Source organism: Copidosoma floridanum, unplaced genomic scaffold, assembly GCF_036245765.1.
Source record: "Copidosoma floridanum isolate Cflo_tuat_1 unplaced genomic scaffold, Cflo_Japanese_pri ptg000030l, whole genome shotgun sequence".
NCBI classification, from domain to species: domain Eukaryota; kingdom Metazoa; phylum Arthropoda; class Insecta; order Hymenoptera; family Encyrtidae; genus Copidosoma; species Copidosoma floridanum.
Window position 1 is genome coordinate 10,791,675 of NW_028321907.1, and position 27,360 is coordinate 10,819,034.

General features: G+C 33.7%; 1 protein-coding gene across 5 annotated transcripts; it reads right to left on the bottom strand.

The window, feature by feature from the left end:
- Nucleotides 1–27,333, bottom strand: larp (La related protein). 5 transcript variants are annotated; one of them, XR_001338902.3, is made up of 18 exons: nucleotides 25,665–27,333; nucleotides 24,301–25,110; nucleotides 11,290–11,363; nucleotides 10,570–10,623; nucleotides 9,860–10,043; nucleotides 9,286–9,399; nucleotides 8,995–9,206; nucleotides 8,740–8,864; nucleotides 8,465–8,654; nucleotides 7,700–8,221; nucleotides 7,410–7,567; nucleotides 6,999–7,209; nucleotides 6,382–6,794; nucleotides 5,972–6,132; nucleotides 5,642–5,896; nucleotides 5,387–5,520; nucleotides 4,459–5,305; nucleotides 1–4,354 (listed from the first exon to the last, which is right to left on the bottom strand). XR_001338902.3 is itself a non-coding variant. In XM_014349398.3 (17 exons), exons 1-17 carry the CDS (start codon nucleotides 25,951–25,953, stop codon nucleotides 5,000–5,002), a joined length of 4,197 nt encoding a protein of 1,398 aa, XP_014204884.2. In that variant the 5' UTR covers nucleotides 25,954–27,333; the 3' UTR covers nucleotides 1–4,999. The 5 variants fall into 5 exon arrangements, 4 of the variants coding, with proteins under 4 accessions (XP_014204884.2, XP_023247863.2, XP_014204882.2 ...); XM_014349398.3 differs by having other exon boundaries at nucleotides 1–5,305; nucleotides 9,010–9,206; XM_023392095.2 differs by having other exon boundaries at nucleotides 1–5,305; nucleotides 5,972–6,129.
- Between the last annotated feature and the right edge of the window lie 27 nt (nucleotides 27,334–27,360).

Below are 27,360 nucleotides of genomic sequence, written 5' to 3' on the forward strand. Positions count from 1 at the left end.
ATCATCATCATCATCATCACCGTTATTTTCGTCATACTACCATATTCTTCTTCATCCACTTTACCATCATAATCAATCGGCTAATGAACTTCATAAATTTATATAGCATTATCACAACTGCACTGTTATTCGCTAGGTGCATCGCCACGAAACTTAAATCGACATATTTTTTGGATTTTATTCATTTATACGCGCTTGCTACTATTTTAATCCTTACAATCTATTTTACTTACTTAGTTTCAATCAAACTATCGATAATATTTACAAGGCTCTGTTAATTGCGAAGTGCCGCGGCTGGTTCGGCGTTCCAATTTTTTTTTTTTTTTTTTTTGCTTTAACTTTTTTCGTTTCGTACCCGGACAAAGTTTTCGATATTGTCGATGGAAAATAACCTTTCGGCCGAACACAATCATTTTCTCTTGATACTTTTTTTCTCTTCTTCTTTTCATACACTTTTCGGGGGAATAACATCATTTTATGATACAGATTTAAAAAGGTTTCAGGTACTAAATGATAATAATAATATTTTTTCTTCAGGCAAAAAGGAGCACAAGAATCTTTTGGTTTACCAACACATGACTGGATTTTTTTTCCGTCGCTTGATTATCATCAGGATGGACAGCATAGAAAAAAAATGTTGCCCTTAATGTATGAACTTTTTGGAAAAACAATCGTCAAGTATATCGCCTGCCTTTTCGCGCAAATCCCAAAAAATTTCCAATCCCAATTTTGCTGATACGGTCGTCCGAGAAAGAAGAAGAAAAAAAAACCGATATGTTTGACCGCTTATTTTTTTTAAATATCGTTGACATTTTTGTTTGTACAAAGAGGAGGAAATAAGTGTAAAAATCGTAAAAAAGACAATTCACGTAATCGATCGGCAATAAGTATATTTTTATCGTTTTCCTCATTGAAGGCACTATATAGCGAAAGAAAGCAAGGATTCTTATTTAACGGAGGGGCTCGCTCATGTGATCAAATTATCTTGAGCTTTATTGTTAGTCTACAGGGGGTTAAATTTTTTTCTTTTTTTTTTTTCTTTGCAACTTTAATCATTGAACTGATTTGGGTTTGCTTTCGAAATTTCGCGGATTTTCTAAAATCTTTACTAGATACAAAATTACTACTCGCAATCGTTATTCTTTTATAAAAAGTCTTTAAAGAAAAGAGTCTGCGTTTTTTTACAGTAGTTCTCTTCGATACTTAGTTATTTTTCTGCTAAATGACACACATCATTTTCATTGAAAAATCATCAAAGGGCCGTGTACACAATTTTTAAATTTTATTTATTTTTGTTGTTAGCATTGTTTACGTTTTTTAAAATTTTTTAATTTTTTTTTTCCGTTATTTAGTACATTTTCAATAGTACGATACGCGGATTCAGTTGACTCACATCTTGCTACATCTATTTCTATATTAATAAATATGTATATTTATTTAATATATATGTAACATTTTTATACATTTTTCGTGTTTTTCAAATTAATAACCCCACCCGACTAAATTGTATAGCATAAGCCTTAAAAATAAGATTATTCATCTATCAATCGTTAAATTACGAATATAGTTTTTTAATCATGTATATAAGTAACAATACATTGTTATGCATCTTTAATCTTAAGGATATATTTATGTATATTTACATTACAGGGCTAAGATCTCTGATCTCGCTGTGTACTTTTAATTTCAATGTTTTTTCTTGTGTCATCAATTTTCTCTTCGTCGTGTCATTAAGTATACACGGCTTGAAAAAAAGAAAAGAAAAATTTTTGAAAAAAAAATGAAAAAAAAATTTTTCTCACCAACCGACTACTTACGTAGGTAAGACAATAAACATATACCTCGCGTTCTATTTGGATAAATTTGAAAAAAAAGAAAAAAACACGCATCAGCAGTTAAAACTGCACGTAAAAAATAGTCAAAGAAAAAACACGTACATCTTTATTTTTAAGTTTTTTCGTTTTTACGAACTTTAGCGATAATAGATGTCCTACTATGTATTTTTTTCCACTTTTTTTTATTATTATTTTTTTTTTTTTCATTAATGCTCTCTCACAATTAATGTAACCACTAAAGTTAACTCGCCCATTACGATTCAACGCGTGTTTAACTGTTTGATTTTAACCAAAGATCAGATCAATTTTTTCTGTGAATTACTATCAATTAGCATGAATATTTGATCATAATGTATTTTTACGAATATAATATAATTCACTTTTTTATTTCTTCAATCTACAGATTACAAAAGTTATTATTCAAGAAAAAGTAGATGAGATCTTCAGCATTCAAAGGGAGATCACGCTTATCTCTTCTAAGTAACCGATGCCCGTTTAAAATTTACATCCTTCTCCGATCAAACTTTCGTTTACTGTCACACTAAACGTATACATTTTATTAATGTATAAGAAAAAAAAAAAAAAAAATTCACTCCATTAAAGTATAACAAAAAACTTTAATAGTAGTAGGATCACTTTTTTACTTGATTTATTTTTTTGTTCCACAACACACTTTTAGGAAAAAAAAAACAAAACAAAGTACAAAAAAAAGTATCTGGCAAATAACGAGAGGCAAAATTTTACATTTATGTCTAATCACGGGTGATGCTGTTACATGCACGCGTACGCGTCTTTCTACGTATAAATCTATCCATTTTATCATTCGCGCGTTGAGATCTTGTGCGAGCATATATTAGCTATAATATATGTATGTGTGTGTGAGTATCGGTATATGTGTGCGCTGCTCTATTTTAATTTTACTTTTCGCTCGTTGACTTAGGGCGAGGCGTAGCGCGTGTTTTCTTTTTGTCACTGGGAACCTTCGGCTTATTCGCACGAATAATATAGGCATGCGCGTGAATATTTATTCAAAAGATAATTAATGCAAATATTTTTCATCCGCTATCAATGTTATCATTGTTAGTGTTGTAAAACACATATACTTGCTCGAAAAAAAGTACAGTTCAAAAACATAATTAGATTTTTTTCAAATGTACAAGAAAAACATTTTATACAAATGCATATGTAAATAAGACAATATAAATTTGTGTTTTTGTGGAATATTATTGAAATAAATATTCACCTACATTGATTTTTTTTCCGTATTAATAATACGCTTTAAAAACCATTTTTACGATTTTGCTATGATACAATTGCACTATGATTAATAATGTACGATTCGTAATCCAAGTGTAAATGTTCCAACACTGCGAGTCTATGTGATATCTAATGTACAAAACGTGTGACTCAATTGATCATTAAAAGAGTACGAATTGTCTAGAAATATATTTTTTTTCTCGACACTTATCGTCAATAAATTCAAAAATATTTTCTCTATTAGTTTTTACTATGCTGAATATTAAAGAAAAAAAATTTTTTTTTGCTACACACATATTTAAATTATTATACTGTACACTATATATTATGCTACAGTTTTAAACGAAAACTATCATTTTACAATTTTTTTTACAAACAGAAAAGTACCTTTTTTCTATGCATTATTCACTTTAAGTTGATTATGCTTAAAAAATATAGTAATCAGTGTACATATTTACAGAACTTTACAGTGATTAAAGATAGATATACGGGAATACCTAATTTTTCTGTGGTTTAAGCAGCAATTTTGTTCGCAATCTAATTCAAGTATCAACAGCAAGATGCAACAACTTGGTTAATCAATTGATTTTACGCCGTGAATGAGTTTTTTTTATTAATGTATATATTATATGTACACTTTGTCAAATTTTGTCGAATCTTGTTTTCTTACAACAAACAAGCGATTTTCGCGTCTTTGTAAAACTTTGTCTATGATTCAAGATGGTGAAGAAATACGCAAAGGCGATTCTCAAAGCACAATCCGTGCCTTAAGTAAATCGAGTTAAGGGATCAAACGTTTCAGACTTAGCAATCTTCTCTCTCTTATAAAAGATGAAAAACAGGGAAAGTGTACTTTTTTTCTTATAATTACATACACTATTTACGCATATGGCAGTGCAACACAAGATTTGTGAGGGATTTTAAATTTCTTTCAAGTAATGTATAACGTGCTACGTCTTTTTTTTCACCCAAACAAAGCAAATATATGTGTGCTATCACTGTATGACAATAAGTGTAAGTATGTACGTATTTGAACGTCAATAGAATCAAACAGTTAAAAAAAAAAAGGAAACAAAAAACGTAACACTATAAATTTGTCTGATACTACAAGTGTTAACTTATATAAAAATGTTGAAGCTAGCTCTAAAGCAAAGTCAAAGAGCAATTATCAAAAATTAGGCTCATACGGATCCAGTTGCATTGGGTAGCATGTTACGCGCAATTCTTTATTGCTTAAACATGTGTATCTTGTCAATCTAAATCTAAGATTAGAATAATATCGTAATTAGAGGTATTAGAAACTTTTTCTGCAATAGTATTACAGTAGCCATTAGTAGAGTATAGATTTAAACACTAGGTCGCTTACCAAATGTAGGCATAAATTGGTAATATTAATTTTCAATCGTTCACATCTAATTAATAATAGTGCTCGATCCGAACGTCAAGTCCAAAATTTTCATCGTTCATCTTCCAACAATGTACAATTTTCTCATCCGATAAATTATGCTCGGAATTCCATTTCTCATTCATCTGTCAGACAAAAAATCGATAAAATGACAGACAGTGCAATAAAAGGTAATTGATATCATTCAGATATGGTTCAGAAGACTATAATTTTTGTTTTTGTTGAAAACAATCAAGTAAGATTTCTTTACCCCTGAATATGAATAGTCTTCAATCAATTACATTGCTTGAGCTGTCGAGATTTACTGTGTCATGAAGCAGACACTTTATCTCAAGCATTATTATTCCAAAAGATTTTTCAACGTCTTCCAGTATCAATGAAGAAAACGAGTATAGCCTCAGCTCGTAGCATCGTGGTACTCGCACACGCGGTTGTTAATGAATGCTCAGAATTTTTTAAAAGCAATTTTCTGAGTCTAAATTAGTCTTACCACCAGCCACTTTCACTTTTGTTCACCATTTCTAATAGCACCTTCCTCCGGAGTAGTCCCAACAAAATCGGTGGTGCGTCTTCGATAATTGCCTAGTCTACCCGATCCAAAGGAATCAGTTCTATAGCGTCCATACTGAGAAAGATTGACGCTCTGCTTTTGTTGTGTCTGCGATTGTGGGAGTGTCACTTGGCTAGAGCCACCAGATAATCGCCGAATGCGGTTACCAGCGGAGAAATCGACTCCGCTCGCACTTTCCGACACGCTTCTGATGCGACGATTGGCAAACTGTGATCTCTTAAGCTCACTGATTTTTGGCTGAAATTCGAAATCGGATTTACATCAGTTGAAGCTTTTTTAGTGAAATCATAAACATACGTGTGATGTTCAAACAATTACCTCCAATACTCTGAAATCGTCGATGGTCTTGAACTTTTCGAGGAATCCCTGTAATTTGGGATCGACGGGGAGGTCACTAGCATGTTTATAATACTTAAGGAAGGCCCAAAATTTCTCTAATCCGTAGAGTTGACCTGAAATATTGTGTAAAATTTATTGGTAAACCTTCACATAAAAGTCGACAAATAGTTTCATATTTTTTTTACATTTTTTAAAACAAAAATAAACAAAAATAAGCAGTCATACAATCCTCACCATTTTCATAATCATTCATTGTTTCAACTTGGAAGTCCTTGTAAACTTGAGGTCTGAATTTCTTTTCCAAGCCGTAGCTGTAGAAGCGGAACAAGCATTCGAGCCCATAACGATAACCCTCACTAGCGTCCTCGAGAGCGACTCTTCTGAATTCCTCATACATGGTACGATTGAAATTTTCTCTTAAGAAGAATGACCAAAAGCGGAAAATGGTGTTCATTTCTTGTGACTGACCAATGCCCAATCTTTTGCGTTCTTAAAGAAAAATTTTAAAAATTGAGTATCATTACAGCAATAGTTTGTAAAGCAAGTGTATCTCATAAAATGTACCTTTCAGACAACGCGAATGATACTTGTGGTATACTTGTTGAGTAAAACCGTTTTCTTTCAACAAAGCATGACTAGGATGTTGGAAAGTGGGCAATGATTGAGGAGCACTTCCGTAGCTGCTTGACAAAAAGCCTTCATTCGGACTCGAACCTGTACTGCTACTAGAAACGAGAGAAATTATATATTAGTACAAAAATAAACTAATGACGATTCACATGTATGACTTATAAATGTCAACTGTAGCAAGTTTTCATTTAGTGCTTAAGCAATGCAGTAAAGCGCTAAATTAAAAACGTGCATTTTATTTCGCACACTTGAATCCTTTCCGAGTAAAGTTTATTAATTAAACGGAATCACTTATATGTGCCTTTTAAATTCAAGCCCTTTGCTACGAATTCTGACTTACGTACCCTGTAGAGTATGTTCTAGGTCTGTGCTCCTTAACATCCATAATCCAACCGACGTGATGCTCGACTGGTGGATTATTGCTGTGACGGGTTTTGCGTTTACGCGGAGTAATACAATCGACAGCCGGCTCATCTTTGACTACGCCAAAGAATCTCGGAACGGCTCTGTGATTTTTGAGGGTGCGGTCGTTACGACGCCTCTTCTCCGGCCTCTCGGATGCCACGTCGATTGTAACGTGAGCCGAAGAGCTCTTTGGCTCGGTTGGTAGTTTGTCTTCACCATCCAGTTGAGCTGGGGGAGGAGGAGGTACTTCGGGATTTGCCTTGCGTGGTGCTTTTGGAGCCAACTTGTCAAAATCCTCTTTGCTGATAACGCTGATGGTTTTGTACTTTGTGCCGGATGACGATAAACTATACTGCAATGTTAAAATTAACAAGAGGCATTTATAAAAAATAATTTTTTTTACCGGTAAGGTTATTACTGTACTATAGATTCATTTCAGATAGGGTATTAATCAACATGGCTTACTCTGCCGGGAAAAGAAGACAAAATGTAATAATTTTCATCACGTGAGAAATGTTCTAAGCAAAACTTTAGAAAAAATCATCGTGGAACTCACTCGTTGATCATCTCCCCACAGATCTTCTTCGTAATAATACAAGCCGTCGTTGATAGCTTGCACAAGATCCTGCGTCATTTTTGTTCGACTGGTCCAGTCACCAGTACGGTCATGTCCATCGTGCTTTGGAATTCTCGTCGACGTTGTTTGCGTAACAATCAATAGCTTGTTAATGTCCTTATCGGCAAATTCGTTATCGTCATCTTCATCCCTAAAAATTTGAGTATTTTTAGAAAAAAATTATAGCCTAACGTGAGTGATACATTAATTTTCCTTTTTCTTATAGTTCAGAAGTAATTTTATCAGCATTTTTCATCAGACGGGAAAAGAAGACAAAATAAATATTTTCATCATTGAATAAAGTCCAAGTTAAGTGTACAAACTTCCTTGTTTATTGAAAAAGTATCTTACCACTCGGAAAATGTGTTATGGCGTCCAGTAGGTGGAGCATCCAATTCCTCATCAAATTGGAAGTCTAACTCTTCTTTTTCGTGACCAACATGATTTGATATTTTATTGCCATTCATGATTTTTTCTTTCTCTTTTGAAGCTGACTTCTTCTTCTTAACCTAGTTTGAATGGACATTTATTTTTAATTATAACACTTAAAAAAAAATAAAAAGAAGAAGATTAAACAAACAAGTTATTAATTTTCTGACTCAGAAACACTACTTGAATTGGATTCTCTGTGAATTATTTACCTCGTGCCATTCGTTCACTACTTTAGCATCCTCGTGTTTTTTTTTGTTCTCCATCTCAATGTCACCCGATGCTTTATTTTCAATGCTGTTTAACTTTTTCTCTTCTACATCCTTATCACTAATTTCCGCTTTTTCATTTATAGTTTCTTCGTATTTCTTTTCGGTATTTTGGATACTGTTAACTGTCGTATCTTGTACTTGTTTATTGGCAGTGAGTACGACTGGAATGAACTCTGGCACTTCTGGATTGAGAGTGTCGGCGATCGATGACGTGATGCTCTCGGATTCGCTGAGACGCAGCTCGTCGCCGTTTACAGGGGGAACGGGGTGTAGCAGAGTCGGCACGGGCGGTGCAGGAATAGCCGTCAGAGGCTTGGCAGCTGGCTGGAACTCGGGCGGTTGCGTGAAATGGGGATACGATATTTCGTTGGGCGAGGTGGACGAGACATCGGAGGAGCCGGAGTTGATTGGGTTACCATTATCGAGGATGGGCCATATTAACGGGTCGAATCTTGTGCGCACCTACGAATGGAAATTAACATAATTAGAAAGGTAAAAATACATTCACAAGTATGAATTACAAGTAAACATGTGGTTTAACTGTCGCAAGGTAATAATTAAACTCCAATCATCGGACGTATCCTATTGGCGTTTGCGAAAGCCCTACATTAATCTAGCACGTATAGGTATAGTTTTGGCAAATTGGAAGTATTACCAAATAAATAATCCATTGTGCTTGCATGACAAAACACACGTAAAAATTACCTTAAAACCATCAACTATTTCTAGTTTATCTGACTCGGTAATAGCCTCTATGACTAGAGAAACATTCGTGCTCAAAGCTTGCACGCGATGGAAGGAAGCAATCAGAGTTATCGGCAGGAAACCATCTGCGTCCATTTTTCGTCTCAGGAAAAAGTCTCGCATCAAATTTTCTTCACTAAAGTAATATTCACTGAAAAAATACAATAATCATTGTTGAAAATGTAAGTCTATTCTGTTTCAATTTTTCATGACGTTGAAGAATCGTAGTAACTTACATTTGCTTCCTTATATACTCCTTAACTGTCGTATTATCTAAATTCAAGAAATTCGAATTGTTATAGTAAAACGTCCCCATGAAAGGCATCATGTACGAAGGATCTGCTGGACTAAACTTGTTCGACTGAAAAACGTACAGAAAAGCAACAACGTAAGTTACGGGTCGTAAAAGGATCGATTAAAAATTTTTAAAAATGTCAAACCCATAAGAAAAAAATAAAATAAAATAAGATACAATGCATGGGGATCTTCACCTGAGTTATAATCACCTGAGTCGGAAAGTCAGTAGAATATGCCGGGTAATCGTGATTTCTCTGACGAATATAGTTGCTGGTGCGCGACACGCTTCCGCGACCTCCACGGCCTCTGCTCCGGTAACTTGCACCACCTCTGCTACCGCGACTGCTGCGATAGTTACTGTTGTAATTCGATCTATCGTACTCGCGATCTCTCCAATTTTCATCCTCTGTTGAAGAGCAAACGGCTACATGTAATCAACTCGTTGGATTGCGGTTTTGAATAAAATTGTTTTATATTCTGCTTACCATTGCGCCGGCTGTCATTTTTGTCCCTTTGAGAACTATGTTTAGGAGAGCGGTCCCTTTTTCCGCGATTTTTGGTCATATCGATTTCGAGAGGAACCCACTTTTGCTTGTTAGCTATGGAGAAAAGTTAAATTGTCAATTCCAGATAAATGCATTGCTTTTACTAAAAATTAATGACATTGGATGACAAGTTGACGTAAAAGAAAACAAAATGTTTACCACCGCAGATAAAGATATTTTTAAAATACACCGTTTCAACATGATAGTGTCAAAGTGATATAATCTAAAAACCACAGAACTTCCCTCACGATTGTTTGTACTGTTAATAAAACGAGGTAGAAAAAAAAATTCACACAACTCGTCACAGTCGAGTTCAACGTTAACCCAATTTATAAAAAAAAGTACCAACTGTCAACTACTTTACGAGATCACTGGACATTTTTTATTAAATTACTCATTTTCTATGTAATGAAACAACAAAATCATTTCAATTTATGCAAGATTTTCAAATTTTTAAAATCATTAACGAGTAGCAGAAATCTAAGGTAAAAATGAGAAAAGAGAGGCAACTAACTTTGACTTTTTCTCCTCTTATCGGCGTTTTCGTCACTCTCCTCGTGACAGTGGTTGTTTTGCTCCTTGTTCTCTTTGCCTTTAACTTCAGGAGCGACTGGAACGAGGCTCTCTTTAGCTTCACTCGGATTCTCAACGACGCCATTCTGCTTTGGGGCGGAATTCGCTATCGCCTTCTTTGGTTGCTGAAAAAACCAAGAGACACGCGGCGTCAGTGATAAGAAGCACTCGATTTTTAGGAATTTAGCGATAAAAAGCGAATGGCGAACTTTTTGTGAGATATGCAGGTTGGACTCATAATACAGTATGGCCTGTAATGAATTACTGGGACTTTAGCTGTTTACAAAAGATTGAAACATAATCAAGTGTTTGAACGAAAGTAATTTATGCAATTTTTATCAACCACTTGTTAAAAACACTGAAAACATTCAAGTCAAGTATCGCGAAGCATAAATAGCGAGAAGAAAAAAAACGGATTTCAAGTTTGTCATCAGCTAGTCAATGGGTACAATCAAACGACTAACTATTCAATAGAACAGTAAAGCAGTGTTGAACGTTCGAATGATGCAGTTGGTCGAGAGCTTATTTGCATTGTATATTTAAACCGTACTGATGGATGTTTGGTGTGTAGGTCTGTAGCGCGAGAAAAGCATCTAGACGCGAATCACAGGAAGAGGAAGAATATTTAGTATCATGAGAGGAGACCCTTACCTCGCCTTGAGCACCCAAAGTCGGCCAGTCGCCGATGTCCGAGAAGTCGCTCGCCTGGAATGCGAAAAATAACAAAAATTTAATTAAGGATTATTTGTATCAACCTCCCTTCCCTTCTACAACTCGCAGCTTCGGCTCATGTACATCTCCAGAGCTGCGAATGATGAGTCGATTTTACCACAATGCGTGCCTTATTTTACAAGTAACGTATTTTTTTTTTTTTTTTTTTTTTTTTTTTTTTCACCATGGCTTAAATTTTAATGTCAAACGATGGAATCGCGTGTGCTGAACAACGGTACGGCATATTGTTAAGTATCATTTTTCAAAACAGCTTGCAGCAAGGTAGAGAAAAACATTGTTTCACGACAGTGTGCGTGATAAAAAAAAAAAAAAAAAACATAAAATGGTAAAAATGTCAGAGGGTTTGCGAGTCAACCCCAATCACTGGACAGTATCCTAATGGTGTTAGCGATCCCTCTCTTTTGGTCTAGCACTGGTGCTAAAGCCGGTCGAACCAGGAGTCATTCGCCAGCAGAGAAATCGCACAGTGCTGTTGTTTGTAGTACCGTACGCGGTAGAGGAAGCGCGAAAATAGACGAAATAAGTAAAATTGTGTTACTGAACGCATTTCCTCCTCCGCTTGAGGGTTTACTGGAGGTCTTTTACTCGTTTCGGTTTTTTTGAGACAAAACGATTTGTGGGTTTTGTCTGTGTGCTTACCTTTTGGTTGTACTTTCGTCGGTCTTTGGGAGCTCTCACGATCGTCGGCTGCGCGTTGTTGCTTATTCCATTTTCTGAAAAAAAAGAAAAAAAAAAAATTGATTACATTATGCATTTTTGAAAATGATTTTACACACTTCATCCACAAATTTTGTCTGCAAGTTGTGAATGAATCTCAGATATCAGATAAGCACACAGCATTAGTGAAATTTTATTATTGGTACAACAATGGATACAATTTTTGTAATTATTTATGAACATACACATGAAACTTTATTGCGCTCTATCTGATTTATTATTACCAACAAAGCTGTTGGATAAGGAAAATGCTAAAATGTCGATATAGAAACAGAAATTAAAAATACTATCAATCATAGGAAAAAAAATTCACAGATTTTATAAGCACCCTCATTAGAGATCGTGAAATAAAAATTAGAATGTAAATAAATAAATCAACAAACGAGTATTTCACAAGATACGTTCAATTCATAATAAATGTTATTGTAACTTAATAATAAAATAATTATTTTTAGTAAAAATTATTAGCATCATGATGTCAATATAATGAATTTGAAACATATAAAAAAAGGTAAGCTTGTTTGTCCTGTGAAAGACTATGTTATTCTTACATCACCTTTTTCTGCAAAACATATGGTGATTCATAAATGTTTCAGAGCGTTTTTTCCATACTATTAATGATGTTATCATTTATTAAATATCATTTATTATACAATTTGAAAAAAATAATCTAAGTCTTTGTTGACTAAATGAGTTCTACTATTTTTTAATTAAATAGATCTTTGTTGTTTTAAATAGATATCAATTTTTTTTCAATTGAAAAGATAAAGTAAGTAATTAATCAAGTTATTCTGATAGATCAGTCTACCAGTTAAGGGTTATTAGACTTAAATAAAAATATAGTCATATTATTTACAGCAAAAGAAATAAAAAAAGAATTAATATTGAAAAAATATAATTACAGTATGTTATTTTGATAAGATATGCCAGCTAAAGGTAACAATAATTGTGTTTAGAGAAAAAACAATAATAAGTAATTTATTTATATTAAGAAAAAATAGTATGATAAATAAACACAACATATGATTTATTCCTTCAAGTATTTCATTAGTAAAAAAATCATTATTTGTATGTTTTTTTTTTACATATAAAAACCGAAAACATTCACGTAAAATGCAATATAGCCATAAATACAAATTCTATTTTATGACGATTACAAGAAATATCACGACTCGGAATTAAATTATTTTCCTCAATAAAATGAGTATCAAATCAAAATTTTATTCGTCAATAAATTCAATGTTGACGATATGTTATACGACACGATGGGATAAAAATAATGCGGCTCACGTGTGCACTTGTTCATTTTAATTTACAACTGTATCGGTACATGAATTTTACACAAAATTGCGTGTACAAGTTAGTACGAGACGCGTTTATATCTCGAAAATTCCGTGTGTGCGTCAAACGCTCATACTTTTCCTGGACGGCTTATCTTATGAATACGCGCACGTGCACTTTATACACACACTTACATGTGCCAACCTAGCAAGTGCATTCAAACGTGAGGCAACTAATACCCACAGGAATGCAGTACTTTAGTTTAGCATTGCTCTTGTTTTGGCAATTGTCTAACACATCGTCTATTACCAATCATTGCGGAGGCTGTGCACAACAGAAGCTAGTCGTAAATAAGCGGCATTTGTCTTGTAGGGATTATTGATTGTCGGAGGCGTTGTTGTTTTGTTGGCCGTTGTATTTAAATAGTGTAATGGCGTGACAATTGTTTTTTAGATTGGTTTATTGTCACCTATGTTTATAAAAGCACAAGTGAGCTATTTCATAAAGTCATATAGAAATTGATGGTTGACACTCAAGTAAGAAATTTGGTTGTATCAGTTTTATACACGGCCGTAATTTTGAGACAGCTATTTTCATTATACATGTATTAAAACCTATTGTAATCAAAATTAATAATTGAATCAATTTTCAGAATGTTAAGCGACGTTTTAGAGGATGGAAGCTTAAAATAAAATTTAATTAAAGAAATGAAAAATACTATATTTGAGAGTGTATTACTTGATAAAATGTTACTTGAAATTTGAATTTATAATTGTAAAACCAATAAAAATATTCGTAATTTAACGTAATTTTACCCAATTTATCTAATGGGTATGAGAGTGTTTTTTATATTTTGTGGAAAAATATAATTCAATTACAACACAGAAGTAACAGGTATTTTAGAAACTATAGTTGTAACGTTATTTAAATAAATACCAACAAAAATTTTTTTTAACTAGACTATAGATATTAATTTATAAAATGAATGGACTGTCAATTATTTAATGAATTTTAATATACGGTCGAGTGAATTCAAATGTTTTAAATTAAACTTTTAATAGTTAGCGAATGTGCGAAGTAAAAGAGTAAAATGAAACGGTGACAACAAAATTACTTATACAATTACTTTTAAACGCGCAAAACTTAAGAGAAGAATCTAGTAAACAATTAATTGTGTTTTTTTACGTATTTCTAATACAACACATGATTAATCTTGAACTCACACCAATTGAGGCGTGTTTCAAAGATAGTTATCAAATAAGAATTTATAAAAAATGGATTATAAACAACATAGTATACAAATATACTGGGAAGTAATATTATACTAAAAATTTTTTGGCAACACGTCAATCCAAAAGGTCGATGCTTCTACTTCTCGACTGCACAACAACCAACTAACTGTAACTTCTTGCCGAGTTTTTTGTTTAAGCGTTAAGTGTTTCAAGTAAAATAATTTTGCGATTTCCAGCTCTGTTATGGTTTTACGTATTATTTGCATCCTTACACTGCATTTACAGGTTGGTTTAAAATTTTTTGTATCATGTTTTGTATTTGTTATAGTAATTTTCTTCCTGTCCATTTTGGGTGTTCAAAATAACCGACAAAAGTAGGTGAAGCAAAAGCCAGTAAAAAAACGCACGTGGCCAGGATTTGGAGTCAAGATAATTGTACTGTAACTGTGCAGCAGAGAACGGATAGTAAAAAAAAAAAAGGCATTTCAAATCCATTGATTGCGTCAAAATATCTTGCTTTTGTTCTAATACTTTCTGTCATTCTGTATTTTTAAGAATTTTTCATGGAATGGTGACAATTATGCAATATGGAAGTGGTATCGAGTCTAAAAAATATTTTTAGGCTCACTGTTGCAACGACTTTTTTTTTAATTATTATTTTTTTTTTTTATTAAAAATTGGACCCCAACAGGATTACCTAATTTTCGTGTATTTTAGTTGAATAAAATAAAGATAAAATCATCGTTTCCAATGAATAAAAAATAAAAAATTGTACATAAACTCCTCGAGGCCAAAAATACTCCGATTCCTATTTCATAAGAGACACGTACTTCGTAGCATGCCGTATTATTTAACACATAAAATAAAATTAACAAGGCACGTCTAAAAATAGTTCGAATCGCACGTTCGAATGGCACCGTCGATGTAAGGAATCGCTCTCGTTCTTTACGCAAATTCTGAATAATTAACAAGTTTCGAGTGACAATGACGATTTTGGCCGATGTGCATCATTGGCTGATGATATCATCATACTATTATGTAAGTCATGCGCTTGTATGGGTATAATTCGCGAGACATGCATTGTTGCATTCAACGACAACAAAAACACGTGAATTCTTCTCGCGTACGTACTCGGATGTTATGCGTATGCCAGCTGTAGAATTAAAAAAAAAAAAAAAAGTTCACAAGAGCACACACGAGATAATCTAAAGCATTTTTTTGCGTTGACTACTGTTTGTTTATTTACATGCCTAAGGCAAAAAATCGAGCAAAAAATTATTGAAATAACGATGATTACACGTTAATTTTTTTTCATGTAAATATCAGTTGTGTATTTTTTTCCCAGCGTGAATTTCCGAACATTCATTAAAAAGTTGAGTACTTCCTTAACATCGCAGAATTAATAGCCATTTTATTTTCTCTATATTATGTCCCAGCAAAACCGAAAAGTCAGCTGTTTATTTGGTTTAAAATTTTGTCACCCATCAAAAATATGCTCACTTTTAATGCAGCTTTCCTCGATCCCATCTAGCTTCATGATGACGATGCGGGCGCACACACCGAACGACCGGGTTTTTAAACCGATTTTTTCCCCCTCAGTTATGAATTGTACGGTTAATCAACAATACGTCAATCAAAGGAAAGAACAAAAAATTTTAAAAAATTATCAACTAGCAATACATTTTTTTGTCTATGTTTCAACACTGGGTGTTTCACTGCAAAAACCGCCACTTTGCGAAAAATGGAGCTAGCAAAAATAAACCCTGCCAAGAAGAAAACTCTCTCTGGGAGATGGAGGCATCAAACAAGAGAAGTTTGTCTGGCACTTTTTTTTTTTTTTTTTTTTTTGGTCAACAACAACACATCAGTATAAAGTTCTAGAGCACAAAACGAGCGCAAAAACAATATGCGCACGCGCTCGCACGAAAATAGACGACGACGGCACCCACGAGCTCTGCCAAACGACTTGGAAGAGAGAAGATGTCGCGAAGAAGAGAAGAAGAAATCGAGAGTCGTCGTCTCAAGAGAGCGAGAACCGCGTAGCCAGTAGCCACGGCGTACTAAAGAGTCGAAAAGAACGAGCGAGCGGGTCAGGTATGTGCACGGCGAGAAAAAGCTCGAACGAGAGGGAGAGCGTTATTAGGTATGTCGACTACTCGGCGAGGGCCGACTCGCTCTCTCTGGGTTTTTGCATGCCACCGGTGTGGTGGGAGCGCGCGCGATTGCTGCAGCGAGACTATGTACTACTTATTCGTTCCTTCTCGCCGTTTCTCATTCTTTATTTACGCCTCTCTATTATCGGCAACCTCCGCTCTACCGAAATATTTTTTTTCTCTGGCCTGTACTATTTTACTATTTTTACGATTCTTGGGGATAAAAAATGCGATTCTGATTTTTTCAAGCTGGATTCCTTTGAGTAAATCAAAACAGTTTTTTAAAGATTTTTAGTGAGTTTAACAGCCTATTTTCGACAGTGCAAATTAATTTGTACGTATTTTTAGCAATTTTTGAAATAATTCATTTTTCGACAATTTTCAATCGGTAGCATTATGATTTTTTTAGGGGCGACGCTTCATGGCTACAAAAATTGTTTAATGAGCGATTTTTGGAAAAATATTACGTGGAATTTCCCAAAATTAGAAAGAAAAAAAATACTTATGTAGGTATTCCTACGGATGAAGATTTTTATTTCGTACCGGTAATAAAGTAGATGTGACGTACTCTTTACTTACACCTTTTTTGTTTCTCTACTTTTTATTTAATTTTTTGGCGATACTAGTTTTTGAAGAAAAACAAAAATTTGACATTAAAAAAATAATTTGCTAAAATCTGTGTAAAGAAAAGTAAAAAAAAAAAAAAAAAAAAAAAAAAAATATAAAGACATGAAAAAATTTTTGTCGGAATTGCGTGAGATGGCTTGACACGAAAATTTTTTCAATTTTAAAAACTTTAAAATGGAAATTTTTTGTTAATTTAGCTTGTACGCACATGCACAAGTTTGTAAAGACACAAAAGCGCACGTGTCTAGTAGTCAACACGTGCCAGAGTTTTACGGTTATAAAAATTATTATAGGCACATAATAGATACGTTAAGTTTCAATATTTGCGCGAGCTTGCGTCAAACTTGGGGAAGAAAAAAAAAATTGTACCTTACATTGTTCTCCGCAAATATTTTAACACTTGGAATCATTGTTATTATATTGTTCAGCTTAAACTCATGGATCGAATTTCCATTGCGTACAGCAAATTAGGTGAAAGGAAAAAAAAACTTTCCAGTGATCACGTAACATGAAGCATCTTTTGAAAATATATAGATAAGCGAAGTTGCTTTCTCGAAGATGAGCTTACCCTCTTAGTCTCCGATATTTTATTTTCCCTCTCTCCCTTTTTTCTCTTTCTTTCCCTTGAGGTCACACTGCTTCCTGACGGCATGCTCCCTTTTTTTGTTGACTGTGTTTTTCGACAGGATAAAAACAAATTATGTATAAGTAAGGGCAGAGTTATAGAATAGAGGACGAGTCAAACAACAGAAGAGCTGGTGATTATTCAATTATTGATCTGATTTGGCATCTATTGTATATGTATGTAAGAGACACAGACCTAATTTTTTTTTTTTTTTTTTTTCCAAAACATCAGTAGGAAGTAAAATCAAATTTTTTGATACTAGTTTTCATTGCAAAAAAGAATAATCGTTTTGACATGACATGGTAACGTGGCAATGTGAGTTTGATTACATCAAAAGTTATTGTTTCATTTTATGATACCGTGGTAAATCATCACAACGAAAACACGTAAGTGTGTAATGGTTTTAACAATAAAATATTAATAATATTCTAAAAGTTCCAAAACTAAGTGTGTGTGTTGTTATACTACTTGTAACAACAAATACCCGGAAATAAGTATCTTTAGGCAAAAAAGAAATATAATACAATACAATGTGAAAATTTGAATCAATTTTTCCTTCAATTCAGGGGATAATATAGCAAGTAACAACATATTATGTTCAATGGTGTATTTGAATTCCCCATGAATTCAGTAAAAAACGCGTACATGATTAAGTGAAAGCTGTCGTAACAAAGAAAAATCGAGCGAGAATGGAAAATTTCGAGGAAAATTATAAGTAATACCGGTAGGTATATTCAAAAAAGATTTAGAAACATTAATATCATTTATTTCCAACATTTATTGAAAAAAAGTAAAGACTTGATTATGATAGATGTATATGTTTTTGTTAGTTCATAAACTTGTTTAAAAAAATAAACAATGTCATACATATGTTACTCATTCATACAAAAAAACATTCAAGAGTTTGAATTGATGAAAAATTACAAGTACTTTATACAGTTTAATGCTTTTATTTTGTAATTATTGATTTGAAATAAAGTATTGAACTTACACATGTAATAAAATATAAACTTTCAATATGGTACATCGTATCCAATTAAATTATACAGATAATACTCGTATCAAAATTTCTTCAATTTTCAGTATATTGCATCGGAAACATTTAATATTTATTCAATGACTTGGCGTTTAGGATACAATAAGCAATTTTCAAATTAAATCTGAATGTGCAAGAGGTATTCAGAACGTAAGAAGGAAAAAAAAAAAATTAATTATAAGGTACATAAAAGAGAGCCTATTTGCATACCAATGCTGAAGATTAGCATGAATTAATAAGGCCAACGATGAAGTAAGACACGTGTACAGAAGTCAAGGAAGAAAAAAAAATCCCATCTTATCATTTCGTCGTCGTAATAGTGTAGCAGCTTATTTTTTTCCTTAACAAGACAGTGGCTAATAATCATCGACACAATCAAATCAAAATGATTTGGAGTGACGAAGAGGCAAAAAATAGAGATCAGAATGATGACCGATTACGGGTATAATCTGCGAAACTCTCTTTACGTCTATATTTTTTACGTAACTTTGCCTATTTTTGCCAGTTAAATAAGTTTCATGTACTATAACTTTCTTTTTTTTATTTGCTTGTTTTTAGATTACCCATGAGTGAGTTGTCAACATACAAAGATTATCAATCTGAATTTATTTACTGATACTCAAAGTCATAAAATTTGAGAAGTGATGTTGATTTCATTTTAATTCATGAAAAAATTATAATGTTACAGTGCAAGCTCAATTATTCACTTTAATTTAATATATCCGTCTAAAATACAGTTGGATCTTTAAAATGTTTATAATACAAATTTATTGCATCAGCCACGTAAATAAATATTTACTATATCGTTAATAATTATTATAGACTTTCGGTCATCAATATTTGTATCAAACCCAAGATCGGTATGATATCGGGTACAGGAATTTTGCCAAGTATTATAAATAAGCTGCCATCGTAAACAATTGTTGTTTATTCAGTTAAAAATAATCACAACACAAATATTTGTGGTTAAATCGAGTTACCAGTACATATTGTTTACGTAGTGCATGTCTCCCGTCATAATTGATTTGTTTTCTTTGCTGTATTCGTTGTTATTATCCAAAATTTAATTAAAACGTATTTCTTGGGGCTATATTTTTATTTATCGCTGTATGCATGTTAGATATAAAAAATTTAATTAAAAATTAATCATTACATGTTTTTGTGTGAAGCCAAGTAAAAATTTTAGAAGAACAAATATAAGATCAGTTTACAATCACATTAATTTTAAATTAATTTACAAAAAAGGCAACTTTGAAAATGTGCAAACTCCTTCAACGCTTTTAAATGGTATTACATCAGTTTATAGGTATTACGGCTATAAAAATTTGGAAAACATTAATTATCTTGTTTTGCTGTTACACTTTTGATGAAAGGAAAGTTTTTAATTCCAACTGTCGTTATCTACAGACGTATTTTTATAGCTCGATAATTACGTTTACAGTCTGTTAAAGGAAACATCTTAAAAACCGACTACTCCCGGGAATTTCAATACTTTAATGGTTCAATACCTACAATGGTTCACGCAAACAACAAAACGCCCATGTTTGAGATAAAATTTTGCCCAATCATGTTGCTTCTTGTACATAAATAATTTAACATTATCGAACAACAATTAAAAAACAATTATACTATCTACAAAGCACGATTGAGCCTTGTTTGTTAACGAAAGAAAAGTCATAATTTGGATCGAAAAGACATCAATAAATTTTTCAGTACAGCACCTTTTTGACTCGACACGTATAGTACGAAAAACTGAATCCTATAGGAGTATATACTAGTATATAGGAGTATATACTAGTAAGCACTTCGATCACTGCGCTAACAACGATAACACCAACGGCAACAAGGAAAAAAACGCAAATTCCATAGTATACGTTCATATCTACACCTCGTGTGTATCCAACACGTAATTGTAGCCTATAGGAATTCGTTCAACAGGTGAAAAGAGAGAGAGAGAGAGAGAGAGAGCACGAGAGAATGGATTTATGGCTTTCATTATACGTCCATTTATGCCTGAATATTTTTCTCTCGCGAACGCCACCCAGTGTCGCAATACAAATATAATATGCATGCAACATATACATGCAGTAGGTATATAGCGGTGTTACGAGGTTTTCTGGTATAGCGCGGCATATTTGTTTAGCCTTTTGCGTACTTCCAAAGCTGTACAATCGTCGCTCTTATCGAGGGGCTTTCGAGTAATTGACGATACACAAGTGACCAAAAATTTTATCTCTGTAAATTCGTGTGTATATATTAGCGTCGGCCACGAGGCCTCCAGCGATGATAAAAATAAATACGAAAACGCGTTTGGAACATCACGTTTTGGTTTATGTTGAAGTGATAGGGGGGGGGAAATCAGTGATAAATTTTACATTAGTGCGCTACAACTCTCGAATGGTTTACGAGAGCTCGTACACACATACACACGCATTTTCTGATAGTGTGTACGTCACGCGAGGAATTTTCCGAAGCACTGTATCTTTCCATCGGTTATACTTACTGGGTTGTACGTATACTTCGAGTTACCAACGTGATGATTACATTTTTCATTGATCTCCAAAAGAAAACGTACCCGTTGGATGCTACTACCCCAAGTATATTGATATGTTACAAAGCTTTCACTGTGTGTATAGGCTTATGTGGTGCACGTGTACACATATGTATATTACGTGCGCTTTGAATCGTCGGCGCTGCCTCTCACTCTCGTTCAGTTCAAGGAAAACATGCGATCATTGAAAACTGCTGTTATTTATACAGTCGCCACGAGCATGTATAACATATTGTAGTGTGCGTGTGATGATTGTACTAATTAAGCAGGTGAGAAAGCGTCGGCTCGTTTTAAACGTGGAATCTTGAAAATATACTTAGTATTGCAGTTGGCGCCACTTTGATTGCTGCAGGAATGCTCCATCTATATTTAGTACGGGAGCAATCAAGTAGCGTATTTTAAGTGTTCAGATATAACGGTGTTGAGGCGTCAAGTGGGGTTATTAATTGCTTAATTAACAATTGATTTTTAATTACTTCATTAATTTTTTTTTTTTTTTTTTTTTTTTTTTTTTTTTTTTTTTAATGTAATTTTGTAATGACTAAGACATAAATTATCACCCCAATTTCAGGTATGTGTCATTTAACACGGCAATCGAGTACAATATCCCAAAAGGTAACGATAATATAAAGCGATACTTGTATGCAGCTTACAAGAGCTTAGCGTAAATTGTGCCATTGTAATGTATCTTACAATCGAAAATTTATTTAATCACACGTAACTTTGGGTAAGTATTTTTACTCTCCTTAAAAACATAATGTATAATTTATAAATTTTACAGTACAATTCAGTTACTGCAATTTCATATTAATATTTTTAGCTACAATATTTATAAAAATAACAAGTGATTTGTAACTTTCTATTAGTTTATTAGTAATAATCTACTAGCCTTTCCTGCGTGGACATTACTACGCGAGGTAAAGGACTGTTGGGGAACATTTTAAATATAACGACAACTGTTTAACTGCAAGAGTGTGCAAAAAGTACATATGACGTTACAGGTGAAAAGCAGTAATCATCTAAAGTTTGTGTGAATGTTCAAAGCCTGTACCAAGCTTAAAATATTATTTCTTTCTTGTCACACTACAAGCTACGTTATTAACATTGTTTTTGACATTTCATTTGTAATTCTATAGAATGTGGAGACGAAGTTTTTTATACTGATGTAAAAATATTATGTTTTTGTTAAACAGCTGCAATATTTGTACATATCAAATATCGACATGATTATATGTTCATTTTTTTCTTTTGAGTAAAATAAGGATTTATTTGTTCTTTTTTTCGCAAAAATTAGCGTGCTGCGAGAAATGTGTTACGTAAGAAGACGGGGACACCACTGGCTTTTTCATACATTTTTCTTATCTACTCAGCAACCAATCGACAACCATGTTAATAAATACAACTTGAGATTTATACAAAAATCTGCTAAGATTATAAAATTAATGCTTGTTGATGTATATTTTAAGATAATTTCAAGTTTCTCGATGTAAAATGAAGTTATTTTATATTTTTACGTAGATTGCAATTTATTTATTTTTGGGTCGAAAATTGTGCCCCATTTAAAAACGTAACAACATAGTGAACTGAATAAATTACTAATAAAAAACCTTGTATTTGAAAAATTTTATCAATTTCTGTTGACGAAGTACTCACAGTTTTTTTATCTCTACAATTAAAAACTAATATTTACTAATATGCCTAATTAATACAAAAAAAAATATTTCTGTGATTAACTAATATTATTGGGTATCTGTACTAGGAAATAATTATAATATTTATTTCATTTTGTACGATAGTAATTTATCACACTGTACGAAAACTAATTGATATAAACAATTTGCTACTGCAAGATATTATCTCGGTACCAACTATTTTTGGATCGATTTTATACGGCATGGCCAACACGTGCTTTCCAAACATAACCTCACACTCTCGTTACATTTTTGTGATAGTCATTACACAAACATATTTCTTACATCCATTATACGTCATTGGTTTTTTTTTATTAGTATTTTCGTCGTCTCCGTAAATGAAGTCATGTACAAACGTGCATACAGAAATAATGATGAGTTGAAGTAGTACTATTTACTTAAGTTTGTAGATAAGAGCAAATAACATTTTAATTTCAAATTTTCATATTGTTTCAAAATAGTCTACCCATCATTATTTTTCTCATTACAGACAACTTTTATCAAGATCGTCATTTTGAAATTTATCTATCGATTTTTTTTCTCTATATAATATTAAACGAATATGATAAAATTTAATTTAATCATATTTTTGGCTGTAAGATATTTCAGAAAAAAAAAAAAAAACATGAATAGGATAGAGAAAAAATTACGGAATTTCACGTGGATCACGAATTACTCTTGCCACAGACACATGGTACCTATTCTAATCGAACGTTTATGCTGGGAAAGAAAAAAAAGTGAAGTTGCAGAGCAGCTATATTTGATGGAACGAGACTCGTTTTTTCTCTTCTTCTTTACCTAATCGAATAAACCGCAGATAAATTTCGACGCGTGGCTTTTTTTTTATAAGTAACAAGCGCAACTGGATTACGAAACACATGTGCGAGTTTTTTTTTCTTCTTTAATTATCAACGTAATTTACTCAGTACAAGTAAAAAAAAATTTGTTTGTGGGTCAATCAAATTCGAGAGTTACAAAATATGTAAATGCTTTGTTTGATGGAAAAATGGATGGTTCAGATGCATATGGGACAAATTTCATCATTTCTAGCAACTACGTCAATGATAAAAAAATTCAGATACATTACTTTGTTAATCGTACAGCCGTCGAATATGAATTGGCAAGAAAAAACATTTTGGATACAAAATACTTTTAAATAAATTGGTAATGTAGGATTTTGAACCAAATATTAATTATAATTCGAGTAAAATGATCGATTTTTTTTATGGGCGTCCGTTAATGTTCATACTAAAATGTTTGCACGCACGTAATATTATTGGTATTTTAAGGATTTTAAATGTTATAAGCCGATTCGTATCTCAGCAATTATTTACTTTTATTTTGCTACATTAATCTGTATACCAACAACATCTACTACATAAAAATTAAAAAAAATTTTCAACGTGTATTGTTTGTAAGATTAGCATTTTTCATGCATCATTAATTTAAATTAATGTTTTTATCAACAGTATGAAATAAATTTTTAATGTAAATTAAGACTAAAAAACCAATGACGGGTATACTTATTTCATAAATTTAGACTGTCAAATAACACAACAATTCGTTGATTAATAATTGTCACTTATCACTTTAATTATTTTTTATGAAATTGAGAAACTTTTCGTTTATTTTCTTTGACATGATGTGTGCTTATCAGACAAGGTAACATTGATGTTTGATTTAAAACTGATAGATCAAATATTTAATTATTTATACTTGCAAAAATAAAGTACTTACCAATTTTATTCTTTTGCTGTTGCTGTTGAGGCTGTAACACTCTTTTTTCTTTTTCGACCGATTTTTCTGAAACTACCGGGGCTACTTTCGGTGTCAACAGAACTGGAGCTGCTACTGGCACAGAAGGAGTTGGAGGGATAACTCGAGATTGAGGTGCACTAACTTTGCTCTTGTTCCAAGGATTAACAGCAGGCAGAGGAGCTTCAATATATTTTATTGGTTGAGCTTCAACTTCCTCGTTGTTGGCTTCGGAAACCTTATCCTTATCCCTGTCTTTGTCCTTTTCTTTTTCTTTAGGACCATCTTTGATGTGTTCCTTTTCTTTAAGCAATCGTTCATTGCTTTCGACTCGTTTGCCATGTACTCTCTCGTTACTTTCTATTCTCCTACCTCGTGGTCTTTCGTTACTTTCTACTCTGCGGAGATGCAGTTTTTGTCTGTCCCTGAAACGAAAGTGTTGAGACTCAGCATGCTCTCGGAGTTCCTTCAACTTTTCCTTTCTTCTGGCACTTTTGGGAGCAACAGTTTGAAATTCGTCATCAGTACCGTTTAAGTTCCCGTTTTGGACAATCTCTTCAGTTGCCTCTTTCGCAGTTTCAACGGAATGATCTGTATGTACAACTTTAGCTTCCACAGGAGCTGAGTGATTGTGTCTTACGTAATTACCGTACAGTCTTCGCTCTGTAGGTATATATCTGTGAGTTTCGAATCTGTGACTTGATTTTTTGAAGGGCTTGCCTCTAAGTTCTGAAGCGTTATGTGCAGAAACTTGTCCACCAATATTTTCTTTATTATTTTCCTTTGCACAACCTGCAACAAATTTAAAAATGGTAATTTAAATATTTTGAGCATGTATACTTGATCAAACATAATGTAATAAAATTTTTTTAGTTTTATTTTGTTGAACCAATACTGTTAAGAGTAAGAAAACGAGTTTCTATTTATTGATAATTTATCCAAAAGTCGATGGTTACTCTAAAACAGCTGAATGATACTATGTAGAATCAACTGATCAGTTACTATAAAATTGTATTTTCAAAGCTATTTCAGAGAAAGAGTTTTGTAAATTCATCTTATACATTTAATTAAACTAGACACAATACAATTAGACGTCTTCATTAAAGCTGAATTCATTAATAAGTCATAGAAAGGTACCTTTAAACAAAAGTGTTAATATTAATTTACAAAGCATTTTTAATTGACATGACAACTACAATTCAAATACAAATGTAACTGAGAAATTGTTCAACGAGATAAACTCCAATTGAAAACTTTTCCAGTTACTGTTGATTTATAATTTAGCATAGCCCACCACTATGTGAATAATTAGTCGTCCAAAAAGCAACGTATAAGCAACAACTCACCGGAATTTTGCGAGGTTGATGACGAAGGTATTGTTGTAGACGTAGACAACGTCGTCGTCGTCGTGTTGCCGTTGTTGCTTGTCATCGGTGCAGCAGCAACGGACGCCTCGCTGGCAGCCTTAGGATTGAGTACACGGGCATACGACAAGCCGGCTACCGTTGTAACTGTTAATGATGCCGGCTTTTCCTCCTTCGCAACAACGACACTCGGATGTTGCTGCTGCTTTGTGGATGCCGGCTGTTGCTGCACGCTATTGGCAGCAGCACTGCTCGCCACCTTGGCCGCCATCTTCGCCGAGGAGAAAAATGTTACGCGATAACGCGCACTGGGATGTGAGGAGGAGAGGAGAACGAGGAGTTGATGATAGAGAGCACTAGCACACTGGCCCTCGATCTCTGGCCCACCCTCCTGTGCTCTACGTGCTCAGCACCTGAGGAATGACATGAATGCGGCCTTGCACTGCACTCTGGTGCTTTCTTCCTATGTGGCACTATGCACTTTGTTCCAGTCGACGAGTTTTCTTTTCTCTCTCTCTTTTTCTTCTGTGTACGCCTTTTCTGCAGACCTCGTGAGGGGAAGGGGGGTGAAAGCGAGACAAGCGTATGTCCGAGAGTGAGGTTATGTCAGCTCAGCGCGTGCGACCTCGTGGTGCATACACATGCGAGCCCGCATTTGTACGTAATTATGCGATCAAAGACACTTCCTGCACTTTAAATCTTTCACGAGCCTCGATATCTTGTTACGGATAATTTTTTTCCCTAACCTACTTAATTTTATGGTAGTTGTCTTTACAAAAAATCACCGCTACCTCGAGAATTTCCTCAGTACGCGGCCGTGCAGCACCGCACTACGGTTACATCCAGTTTCTTCCTACTCACTCTTCCCTTCTTTTCCTCGTCTTCCTCTCCTCCTCTTGGATGTTCCTCCACTACTTCTCTCACGCTCCGCTTGTCTGCTTGGATTGCTTGTGTGCGACTGTGATGTGATTGTGATATAAACGAAAAAGTATATGTATACTTATGTGTAGCTGTCTTTTTTTTTTGGAGCAGATTGTCCGACTGTCGCCGTCTCTTTTCTTATCACACGAAATATCGACTAATTTTTAAATAACAATTATCATAGCTTAGGGCTCAAGAACGCACATGCACTTGGTTTCATTACCAGTTCATTACTAATTAGTATGACACGTAATTAAAGATACAAGAATCGAGAGCAGAAAAGAATATATGATATTTGAAATGCGGGGGTGCACGGGGAACGTTTGATTTAATTTACTTAACTTGTCACTAGTTACAAAACGAGCAATTCTCAACTGTAGGTTAATTTGAAGGGAAATCACTCACCACATGAACTAAAAATTTACACACGCGAAAGTCGAAGGGGGTTAGGTCATCCTAGTGCATCAGGTAAAGTACGTGCTAATTTCCGTCCCCCGGTGGTATGACAACTGGGATCACTCGGAAATTTAATTCACGACGATAACATTGATGACTGTGTGCTCGTGCAGACCTGGATGTGCGTATTATATTTAATGTTTGTTTGACGATGCAGAGTAATTGTCATGCCCGTACTATACGAAAGTACGGAACTGCCTGAACTGAACGCCTAAAGACTTAATTAAGTACTATACCTTGTCGTCAGTGTCGGACTCGACGACATGAGTGCCGGCCCACAATGCCGAAACTTGAACTATGA